This window comes from Lagopus muta, chromosome 7 (genome assembly GCF_023343835.1).
Source record: "Lagopus muta isolate bLagMut1 chromosome 7, bLagMut1 primary, whole genome shotgun sequence".
Classification (NCBI taxonomy): domain Eukaryota; kingdom Metazoa; phylum Chordata; class Aves; order Galliformes; family Phasianidae; genus Lagopus; species Lagopus muta.
The window spans coordinates 35,129,698-35,142,240 of NC_064439.1; the positions used below are offsets into that span (position 1 = coordinate 35,129,698).

At 34.3% G+C, this 12,543-nt stretch overlaps 1 protein-coding gene across 2 annotated transcripts in view; it reads left to right on the forward strand.

Moving 5' to 3' along the window:
* The window catches only part of KCNH8 (potassium voltage-gated channel subfamily H member 8), a 98,587-nt gene that overhangs the window by 66,123 nt on the left and 19,921 nt on the right, over positions 1–12,543 (forward strand). For both annotated transcript variants that reach the window (XM_048951474.1, XM_048951475.1), the window contains exon 10: positions 4,122–4,336. In XM_048951474.1, coding sequence (XP_048807431.1) covers positions 4,122–4,336 — 215 coding nt within the window. The remainder of the gene's footprint in view (positions 1–4,121; positions 4,337–12,543) is intronic.

Consider the following 12,543-nt stretch of genomic DNA (forward strand, 5'->3'; position numbering starts at 1 on the left):
AGGCCAGAAATACTGTTCTGATAAATTCAATTTAGTTTGCTAGATGAGTGCTTTGGCATATCTAAAGTAAAACATCTGTATTTGTAAACTTCAGTGATAACCTCAGTTAATGCCAATTAAAGAGATTCATTTTATCTTCAGCTAAAAGACCATTAGACTTGTCAAAGTTTATAAAGTGTTCTAATAAAGTAAAATGTATAATTTTTATTTTACATATTCTTCTTTCTAATAACTTTTAATATTCTCATAAATCAGAGTTAAAAAGAACATTTCCTTTTTACTTTCTCTCCTGCTTTAGAGTGGGAATGCACTAGATGGTTGATAATGCAAGCTTCTGATCTTCTGTAATTGAATTTTCTTTACCAATATGCATTTCATTGGCCTTTTTTTAAAAAAATTATTTTAGAATATAAATATGATACATGTTCTATTTCTTTCATAACTATTTAATTCCATTAGCTTGACAGTCCGCATTACTCTGTCTCTCATTTTAAATAAGGCAGTTTAAGATTTCCTATCTTATTGGATCACATAAATCAAAGCAACGAAATATGTCTTAGAAAAAAACATAATCTTAAGAATATCAAAAGATTAAAAACCACCTCCTCTGGGATTATGATTTCATTAGTAACTCCATTTTCAGGCAATTCTGATAATTTAAAGAAAGCATCATTTTGTAATGGTCACAATGACAACAGTAAGAAAGATTAGTGGATTTCTGAGAGAAAATAATGAAATCATAATGCAGAAACATAAACATAATACAGTGAGACAATGTTTCAGTCCAGTGAATGGGAGCTTCAACATTTAAACCTAATTAACATCAGCATAAGGTGAGTGAATCAAATTGGTAGGTCTATATGAGAAATTATGCTACTAATGTGATGTAAATCTCAGAGAGCAGGGTTTTTTTCATGAAAATACTGCATTACTAACAGTTCCCAGACTATGTTTTTATAACTGTCACTATTCTAATTCTAGTGGAATATATTTTGATTGCTGAATGGCTCTCACTAACAAGCAATACAGCAATAAGTGAAGCCCTGATTGAATACAACTGTTTATTCCTCTTGAGACTATCACTTTTTATCTAATAATGATAATTAAGATGTATTTTTATATTTCACTTTTTTTTTTACACAACAAATGTTCTTATTAAAGACACAATCATCTCACTCCCACAGTAATTCTTAAGAATCCTTAGTTTACTAGCTACAGTCTTTGCTACATGATTTTTATTCAAAATTTAATGAAAATTAGCATATGTCAGATCAACCATAATGACGTACAGGCTGACACTATGTCATCAAATTGTGTAACAATGGTTAAATATAACTGCAACTTTCATAGAATCATAGAATGGATTGGGTTGGAAGGTAATCCAGGAATCATCAAATTCCAACCCCAGTACCACAGGCAGGGCCACCAACCTCCAAATCTGGTACTAGAACAGATGGCCCAGGGCACCATCCAGCCTAGTCTTGAACACCCTCAGGGATGGAGCACCCACAACATCTCTGGGTAGCCTGTTCCAGCACTTCACCACTCTCTCTGTAAAGAACTTCCCTCTGAAATCCAATCTAAACCTTTCCTTCTTGAACTTTAAACTATTCCCCCTTGTCCTATCATTATCTACCCAAGTAAAAAGTTGATTCCCCTTCTTTTTTAAATCTCCTTTTAAATACTGAAAGGCTGCAGTGAAGTCTCCCTGCAGCCCTCTCTTCTCCAGGCTGAACAAGTCCAGTTCCTTCAGCCTGTCTTGGTAAAGGAGGTGCTCCAGCAAAAACAGTTTCAAAATTGTTTATGAGTTATTGAATTTAACAATGTTTATATACCTAAAAAGTTCTTATTAAGATGCTTGGAAATTCCTTTTGTAAAACTTGACATATTTTTCCCTTGTCTGAATATATATGACTAGTGAAGATTAACCTTACCAGCCATCTGTTTAATGTAATCAAAGAAATTTAAAAAAAATAATAAAATTGGTTATATTCACAGAGAAAAGTAAAGATAATTTATTTACTAGTTTCACAGTTTATTTAATTATGTAAACAGTGCACCATGTGATGAGCAAACAGAAACTTTGTGATTTATCAGATCCACTGTTCTCTAGCACTGATTCTTATTAATTGCAATTTTAAAAGAACATAAATGTGTGTTTATTGCTAGAATTAAAGAAAACCTCTGCATATGCAGGGCTTATGATAAGCATTTTTGAGAACATTTTACAGCCTCCAAGTAAATAGAAAAAAAATTGCAAGTAGTATAAAGCAAGTTATATTATTTAAATAGCTTCAGGATTGGTTGGCTGCTCAGCTTGACTTACTCTTGAAGTACACCATTTCCTCTGTAACATCCCACTGGAATGACACACTAGATGGATTTTCTGATTTTACTGTTGAATGGGAACTATTGAGTCATGGCCTGTACTTCTGATTGATCACCTGAGGCTCAATGGCACTGAGTCAGCCATGGAGCACAGGTGAAAGCAATTCAGCTGTGTGACTGGAAGAGGTGGAGTCTGGCTGCACCTCTCCTAGACCCCATTTAAGGGCTGACTGCTGCTGGGGAAGGATCTCTTTCTGGAGATTGCTCCTTGTGGAGTTTTTCTGCAAGCCCAGGATATGGGTGAGCGTTTTCATTTATTTTTGATTATCCCTTTCCACCATGATAATCTTTCTAGCTATATGATCTATGGATACTAGCCTAACTACACTGCTCTGCATATTTGTTGATTATACAATAGTCTTTGCTTATTAGTCATTAATAATAGAATAATGAAATGTTAGAAGGGATATCTGGAAGTCAGTCAGTCCAAGCTACAGTTTGTGTCAGCTTTGCTCCACTACCTTGGGATTGTGTCTTCTTGCAAATTACATTCTCCAGTCCTTGATCATTTTGATGACTCATTAATCCAAAACCAGGCATGATATTCCAGATGTGATTTGACAAGTGTCATATAAAGGCAAAGTGTCGCTTCCTTGGGAATTGCTTACTGTAGTGTTGCTAGTGCTGCCCAGGATGCTGTTGACATACTTTGCTGAAAGGGCACATTGTTAGTTTGTGTCCAATTTCTCTATGAGAACACTTGCATTCTCCTTGCAGAGCTGCTTTCTAGCTAGTTATCCCTCACACCATTCTACTACAGGGAGGTATTTCAGGTGCAAAACTTGATGTTTATTTTTACTGAACTTCATTAGACATTTTTCTCCAGCTTGTTAAGGTCATCAGAAAAACATATGCTTTTCCCCACAGCATATCAGCTGCTCCCTCCGACGTACTCATAAACCTCCCTCCATAAACTCACTAAGAGTGTGCTCCATTGCACTGTCCAGGTCTTTAATAAAGACCATCTGTGTAAACCTTTGAGAAAGACCCCTGGTCAATGAATGCTCTTTGGATCTAATACCTCAGATCAAATGTTTATGTAGGCTCTTCAATAGAAAATGTTGAAGTTCTTCAATATATGGCCAGTTGTCCATAAATGAAAATATAATGGCTTATGAATCCATCTTTTTTGTTGACTGAAGTGCTATTGAATTTCCCCCTTTATTTTTTCTCACTACAGCTAAGATTTATCATGAAGTGTAGCAACAGGAGCTATAAGCATCAAAACCTGCAAGTGTTTTACAATAAAATTCTGAGTAAAATCTTAATTTGAATAGTATCTACATTTAATCATGTCATTGTTAAAATCTCATGTTAACACCTGCTTATTCAAATAAAAAATAAATCAACAAAAAAAATAACAAAACAGAAACAACTTATAAAATTCTATCTGCTATTAAGTACTGGAATAAGTCTTAATATAATTTTATTTCTTATGTATGTATGTTTCCAAAGTAACTCCCTTAAATGAGGTAGTTACATGTCCATAAATTAGTCTTTGTACCTCTGGTTAATTGCATGCAACGCTGCTCCTGAAACAAAAAAAGAGAGCCAAAGAAAAACAGAGGCAGCTCTTAGATAGCAGTACTTTTGAAAGCTATTAATTAAAAAATTCATTAGGATCTATGGGTTTTAAAATTTAGCAGTTGCTAAACAGAGTTATGTTAATAACAAAACAGTAGTGAAGAACTACGTTGCTTTGAAGTTGATTCTTTTCCTTTTTTTTCTTTTAGGTAAAGGAGATTTAATTGGAGCAAACCTATCCATTAGGGATCAAGTCATTAAAACAAATGCAGATGTTAAAGCTCTAACTTACTGTGACCTCCAGTGCATTATCCTCAAAGGTCTCTTTGAAGTCCTCGATCTTTACCCAGAGTATGCTCACAAGTTTGTTGAAGACATACAGCATGATCTCACTTACAATTTAAGAGAAGGCCACGAAAGCGATGTAAGTATTTTTTTTTTTTAAGCATCTCTGCAGATATTAATTTTAAAGTGTTTTTCATGCTTTACTCAGTAATTATAATTTTATTACAGTGAAGAAATAATACATATATAATATATACAATAATATACATATATTTATGATATATATATAATATACAGTAATACATTACAAGGACCACTTGTTCAATTTGTTGGTAATTCGACCTTATATTAGTTGTTGATCTGTCAGTCAGGTCATAAATAGGGAGTACATTCTGTGCCTCTCATTCTTCAATAGAAAACATCATTTGATAGAGAACGTTCTTCTTGATTATTTTGTCACTTTTTTCTTATGTTTACAAATAATTCGTGGTTATATAAAGCACATGTCCAAGTAACGATATTTTACTTTGTTTTCAAAATATCATGTGCTAGTCTAATAAACCTTCATCACCCCAAAGTTAAGAACATAAAATATGAGCTCAGAAAAAGAAAACAGTTGTTTCTCGTTGTACTTAACTAGAATGTGTTTTTGCATTGCAGTAAGAAACAATATGAAACAAGAAAGACTTCAGGATAGATTTAGCAAAATATTTTCATTGAAATTATGTATCAAATATGCATTTAGATTTTAATACCAAAAACTTTTATTGAAGATCTCCTTTCCTGAATGTATCGTGTGAATATATAGCAGCTGTGGGGCCTGGTTTAACGCAATCTTAATAATAAATACAGTCAAATTTTCTGTTAGTTAGTCTTATTAGTTCAGGTCTTTGTGCTGTGCTGCTCTTTGTTCTACGGAGAGAAGCAGCACTGAAAGTACATGCCTAGGGACAAGACAGGATTTGAATGTAATGCCAAATGCTTTGGCAGACACTACAAATTAGTGCGAGACTTAGACATTCTCCATCTTGTGGGGCCGTTATCCTCCATGTAGGATAGGCAGACACTCACTAGTATGAAGGCTGGTTTGCATTTTGGCTACTTGGTATTGCCTCAGTGCTTTTCTACATGTTAAAAAATTTGTGGTTTCATCTACTAGCTGTGTAGACATTCAAACTTTGTAAAATCAAGGACAACTCCTTCCAACTGGAGATAGTTGAGTGGTGCATAGATTTGCAGCTGAGAATAAGTCATAAGAGTGCAGAGTAAGATATTTCTTTCTCTTCAAATGGGATTTAAAGCACTGAAGAAAATACTGCAGAACTTTTACTGCTTTAAAGAGGAAAATATTTTTACAGTTTTTGAATATGCACAGTATTTTCATGGTATAATCCATTATTTTAAAATTAAAGGAAAATAAAAGAACCTGATGCTGGTTAGCATCCAATGTCACAGGCAAATATAGAACACAGAAGATGGTTAGCATTACTTCCTCCTACCTTCTGGTATTATTATCTGGCCCAGTATTACCTGGTATTAACTAGTGTTGCTTTCATAGCTGAACTGATCTTGTTCATGCTCATCTGATTTCCTATCCAATAATTTTACTTATCATAGAATCTCAAGGTTGGAAACGACCTGCAAGATCATCTAGTCCAAACACCCTCCCATTCCAGTACCACAAGCTACTAAACCATATTTTGTAGCTCCTTATCCAGCCGCCTCTTGAACACTGCCAGGGATGGTGACTCCACCACCTCCCTGGGCAGGCCATTCCAGTGCCTGACCACCCTCTGAGAGAAAAAGTTTCTCCTAATGTTCAACCTAAACCTCCTCTGGTACAACTTCTGGCCATTTCCTCAAGTCCTACTATTTGCCCGGGAGAAGAGGCCAGTGAAAAAGCTTGCTCCACCAGTGGTGTTCTCTCCAAATAAGGAGTGATGCCCGTGGCAGTAACAAAGGTGCCTGATCAACAACTTGTTTGCTTTGCAAACTTCTAGAGTGAAATTCCTAGAGTGTACCGTATCTTCATGAATAAAACTTTCACATCGAGATAATTTGTGTATTATCTGATGGCTTACTCTCACAAAATATTAAGAAGGCTTTCAGAATTAAAATATAAAATTTGCTTGTATGAAAATATGACATCTTTTAAATGTGTTATTATGACTTGAGAATTGTGCTATGGGAGAATTTGGCAGTTGTGATACTCTCTTGACTATTCTAAGACAGGAGGATATTACGCTACTACTTTTGCAGTTTTGAGGAGATTTTAGGGTTTGAGAGTTTTTCCATAGCTAAACAATAGATTGATTCTTTTGAATAAGTCAGTTTCTCAGTCCTCTTCATTTAATGTTTTAAATGTTTTAAATGAATGCAATCTGAAACTGAATGTGAATTTCATGCCTGAAAATGTATCAGTAACAGTATTTAGGATCAGCTGAGCTACAAAGTGAAAGTGTAAATTTCCCCTCTTGGCAAGTGCTTTTCACACTAGGCTTGAGTGAACTGCAGATGGACTGTGTGGACAACATTTTCCTAGTAATTATGCCATCACAGCAGCTGTGAAACAGTGGGTCACTTCCATTGGTGCAGATTTTTATGAGCACAGCATGCAGGCTCTTGTTCACCATTAGCAAAAATACATACCTAATGGTGGTGACTATGTTGAAAAACAGTGATCTCTAGCTGAGAACTTGTTCGAACAAATAGTGTTATTGTGCTTTCTGTACCTATGGTAATTTCCATGCAAATAAATAGGAGACATTACTTTCTGAGCAACCTACGTAGTTATTCCCTGTGTCTGTACAGAAGTGCCTGTAGTGTAGGTGTCACAATTCATCAAAAAAGAAAACAGCAAAGGCCAATTAGAACCAGACTGATGCGAAGTTCAAGAGGCTTCCTTGATGCCTATGCTAACCCTCAAGCTGTAATGAAGTCCCAAAGGAAAATAAGACACATGCAGGCATATGCCTCTTTGACTCAGTACATGTCATTTTCTAAAAGAAAAGATGGCATACCTGAAAATTCAAATATATTTCTTTGTAGACAGGATTTATAATTAATAACTTTATACTGTTTCTTTTATATTTTAAAAGTAGTATTTCACCTCTTACAGAGAGATTTCCTGCTCCCTACCCTCAATGGAAGACATGATGTTCTGTTTAAAATGAAATACTAAGTCTCTGAAGAGGTGGAAGTACTTCATTGTAGTGCATTCTGTGAATGTGTAAATAAGACAACATGACAAAGATTGCACTAGAAAAGTGGTTGATTCTTCCTCCAGTTGGGAACAGTGTCTTATTATAAGTGTTATTTTTTTTTCTTATTGTCTGACAAAATGGGTCTTGATGCTGGTCCTTCAGAGAGGTTGATATTTAGAAGTTATTAAATTTTAGTCACTGAATTGAGTTTGTTTGTTTGTTTTAATACAATAAAGCTCGTGTTGCTATTAGCAATACCAAACACATTACAGGAGATAACTCCCCTTTTCTACTGGGAAATCTTATAATTGGTTAAACCAATTGTTCTTAAAGGTGAAAACAGATCTAAGCTTTGACAAAAAACAGATCACAGTTTGGGAAGAAAAATATCTACACGTTCTACTCTGAATAGAGCTTTCTAGCTCATTCCAACAGGGAATTAAACATATCTTTTAAAAGCATATATGTAATTCCACCTCATTGCTAGACTGATTTATTTCTGGATTTCCATCTTTTCTTGGTTTTGTCATCTTATGCTTATTGTTCCTATCAGCAGAAAAAATGGATAGAGCAAAGATACTTTGAGTGCATGCAAAAAAACTATCTGAAAGCCTGCCTATCTACTGTCTGGTTTTCATCTAGTAGATGATTTATTTAACATAAATTGATTCTTCTCTCTTTGGATTTCTAGATATTGAATTACAGCTCTTTTCAGTGTATGAATGTTGTTTTTCAATGTAATAGAAGTTCCATCTGTTACATATTTGATTGTCTATTATTTACCAGTAGTAGAATCTGAATAACAGTTCTAATTTTTTTAGTACATTTTTACTGTCCGTATGTTATATAGTATTTTGTTTTAAAGAAACAGATCAAAGTTATCCTATTTGCAATTCTATTTATATGAAGGAAAAAAGCATAAGGATTCTTTTATGGAAATAGTTGTTTCTAATCTTGGCAAAGATGGCGAGGTAAGAAAATGTGACCAACTTTAAGCCACGTGATTACTTATTCATGTGTTTGACTTTTAAAGCAAAAAAATTAGTAATTTGCAGAGGTACTTTTTGTCTGTAATAAAAACCGCATACTTAAAAGATTGACTTCTAAACCATTTCTACACTGCTGTATTTAGTCATAATTCATTCACTCAGACTAAATCACAGTTCATCCAGTACACTGCAGGGTAGTAAAAAGCTGCAAAATATTTTCTAAAGTGAGTACTTTTTCATATATTTTCTAAATAATTTCAACCATATTTTTAATATGGAATATGATTTTGACATATTACTTTGTAGAAAGGAGTGGCTTACTTTAGGAAAGTTAATGAGCACTACTTTGTCACTTATGAATATAGTTGGAAAACTTTGAGGAAAGCTTGCCATTTTTAACATCATGTGCTACTAATATAGGTGTAACTCACCAGTGTCTGTGGTATAGCATGTACAAATGCTGCAAAAGAAGGGAACAGTCCAGCATTTTTTTTGTGTATTTCTCTGAAAGTAATGTTATAACAGGTGGGATAAACAAATGAATAAATCAGAAAGCAGCAGAAGACTAATACTTTACCTTCATTATTACGAAAAATAAAGGGCCTTAGGTTGCTCTTCATTACCCTCACTTGGCAGCCACACAGAACAAATTCCTGTCGTTCTGTTAGTGTGACCGAATTGAATGACTGATGGTTGCACATCTGCTGCATGCTGCCTATTGAACACTGAATTCCCATTTTCCTTTTCATGAGGTGCAGTGTGGAAACCTCACATCTTCTCAGATGGTACAGTGTCTGAATGAAGGTCTTCCTCTACCCAAAATTAAAATCACTAAAAAATCATGACCATATAATGAACATCGGCACATCTACTGATGTGTTCACAGGTGTAGGTTTCTTACCTCCTGTATGCATGGACTACTCTACAATAGTGTTACTGTGAAATATTGCTCAGCAGTTTTTCACACTGTACAAGTTTTTTTTTTTTTTCCCCCCTCCATCTCCAAGAATAAACTACCCTGTTGCTGAGCTGGACAGCATTCATACAATCTTGCTTACACAGCTTGGTTTGTATATTTTGTATTTTCATATTTTATGTGAGTGAGAAGTTTGGGAATTAGTTTCATGATCTAGTGTTTTGAAAGACATTTCTCAGGTCTCCTACCTGTATTCATGCCACTAATCATGTTCCAGTGAATCTCTGGCTATATCAGGTGGATACTAGTTTCCAACAATTGGGTCTGCTCCTCCTCCTTTTGCTGTTTTACAGTTCTTCTGTTTTCTCTGCCTGGCAATTACCTGTTTCAATCAGCGTGGGAGCACGGCTGACCTGGACCTATACCACAAGTCAGGTTTCTTTCCTTTTTGTCTGCTAACTCATAAAGCCTGTTTACTTGTGGTCATTGATGCCCGTGATGTGTGGTGCCTTTCAGCCATCAGTTCACTCAGTGCCCGTCAAGACAGGGAGATGGTAATCTCACTAGTCTACATCTTATAAATCCTTCAATATGGTAGACTACTGAGAAATAATGTAATAAAGAAACATATAATTCAAAAAGGATGGACTGATGTAACGTTTTTCTTTCAGGCTTGGTGATCTTCTCATTTTCTTTCCTAGTATCCTTACCTGAAGAATTTTTTGTACTGTTGGTATGTTCCAGGATCAGTTCTGTAGCCTTCAGTCATTCTAATATTTTCAAAATATTCTAAATTTTCAAAATAACATTGTTCCATGCCATCTGTATTTTCAATTTCTCTCTGATGATTCATTCCTCTCACCTGTAGTGATGTTCCTTTTAGAAAATTCAACTTCAATTATTGCAACTTACTGATGCAATTGGTCATCTTTCCTTTTTTTTTTTTTTTTTTTTTTGTTATTAATTCATGCTTTTTTCTTTACAAATTTTTTTCTATTTTAAGTCTAAAACAAATAGAGTATTGGCCATGAGAGTAAATCCCATGAGATGCTGAAGAGGCTGAAAGGGGGGATAGAAAAATAGTCCATTCAGTTTTGTCTGGAACTATGCTCTATTCACGTGACCTCTCTTAAAATGCTTATCCTGTGAGTGCTCTGTTACTCCTGAGAATGGGTTAAGAGAAAGAAATCACGATCATTTCTTATACGTACAACAGGACTGTTAAATGCATATATATAACCGAGATATTCACAGTTGCATGTTAAAACTTTCCAGATAAATACAAACAATTTTCATTGTAATTAGATTTAAATTTTAAATAAGGGGTAAAATCTACTTCTAATTTTAGCTTTTGAGTCATTTTGAACACTCTGCATTCTTATTTATTTCACTTCCTGGGATTATTGCATTCTGCATCAGATTATAAAGCTTAACCAGAGGTTTACATGTTGGGGGAAAAAAAGAAAAAAATCCAGGCTAGAAAAGCAGCTTATTGATGTTTTTAGACACTGGAATGAAGAGAGTATAAAACAGTGTCAGACAATATTTTAGCCATAAAATGCTTCTGTCTTTCAGAAAGTATTAATTTGGAAGTTAACCATATTCCTATTTTAGTTACAGAGGTGTGCTAGATGATAACTTTTTTCCAATGTAATTCATTGTACCATAGGACGATAATGATGTTGTTATAACTTTGATTTTTATGTTATATATTTGTTTCAACAGTGGAAAAAATGGAGAGTAATAATCTTTATGTACCTCATACCTTACAGCAGTATGAAAGTAAAGACGTTTTTTTTTTTTTTCTGTAGTTGCTTTAGCAACCAATACAGCAATGACCAGAAAGTGGCCTTAAATTTAGAAGTGTTCTTACTGTAATCTGTCCTTTTATTACTTGTAAAGTAAGACTAATTTATGAAGGAAAGGAAAATATCTCAAGGTTTTCTCCATAATACAGACTGCAGATACAGTCTACCAGGAGACAGAAAGAGGATAGAAAGATGGCTTATATTTGCTACAGAGCTAATTGACATAGTTTCATCATATTTATTGGCTGATGAGTAAAATGTAGTAGATAGCAGAGTGCTGGCTATTTAATAACTGTTTTTTGTAGTCTTCTCTGTCTTGTGATATTTCTATCCTTCTAAAAGAATCATTAACTTATTATGCATGTTAACCTGAGCAAGAACTTAATTAACATCTTATTCTGATTCTTAGATTTCAAGATACTGCTGTATGTATGTAGAAAATTAAGGTCACCTCCAGGATACATTAAAGGCACATTTATGAGATATTGAAGGGTGTTGTCCCAGGATTAACCAATAAAATCAAGCAGCAGAATATCAATCTAAAGCTGAATCAGATTTTATGGATGCAGATTTTTACTGCTAGGTTGTCTTTTTGTCTAAATAGTAAAGCTCATTGATTCCTTAAGCATTATTACTTATAGAGTGACAATACTTTCGTAGGGTAAAGGGGACTGAATAAATCTCTTTGGATTGAAACTACTCTGTCATTAAATTAATCAGCTTTATTTTCAGTTATTTTCTGTTCCTTCTGCCTTGTCTGAAATCTTGTCTATGTTAATGTAGACATATGCTCTCATATTTCAATACTCAAAGTGTTATTATTGTCATTAATATAACTATGTCTCACAGAGATTATGCAGTCTATTAGAAATGGTGAAAAAATTGCTGGATCCTTTTATTGGGAAGCTTTGGCTTTAGAACCTTTCCGTGGTGTCTTATATTATGAAACTACTATTCTAGAGGTAGTGCCAGAAATAGTACTGGAATGCATGTTATTTTAAGGCCAAACCCACTTTTAATACAATTTGTGTTAGATTTTGTTTTGTTTCCCTGAATTAGCCGTGTTTCCCTCTGTGTTATGACTATGCAACTCTCAGTTTAAAAAAAAAAAAATAGGCTTAAGACTGAAGCCTAGACTCTTATTCTTGTTTCCATTGTATTTCTTGTGAAATTAACAGGCAAAAGAACTAGTTTATGTGACAGAAAGTTAATGTTAGCAAGAATATGAATTCATCTGGAATAGTATATAGGATAAAGACAACCAATGGAGATGCAGTCTGGAAGGCAGTGGACTCATGAAAGGCCATAGGCATCAATTTTTGCTGTTGGACAAGAATGCAGTGAGATTCAGGAATGATAAAATTTTCACAAAGCTTTTCTGAAGTCCTTATACTTCTTAATACACTTGCAAATAGAGAGAAATCAAAGAA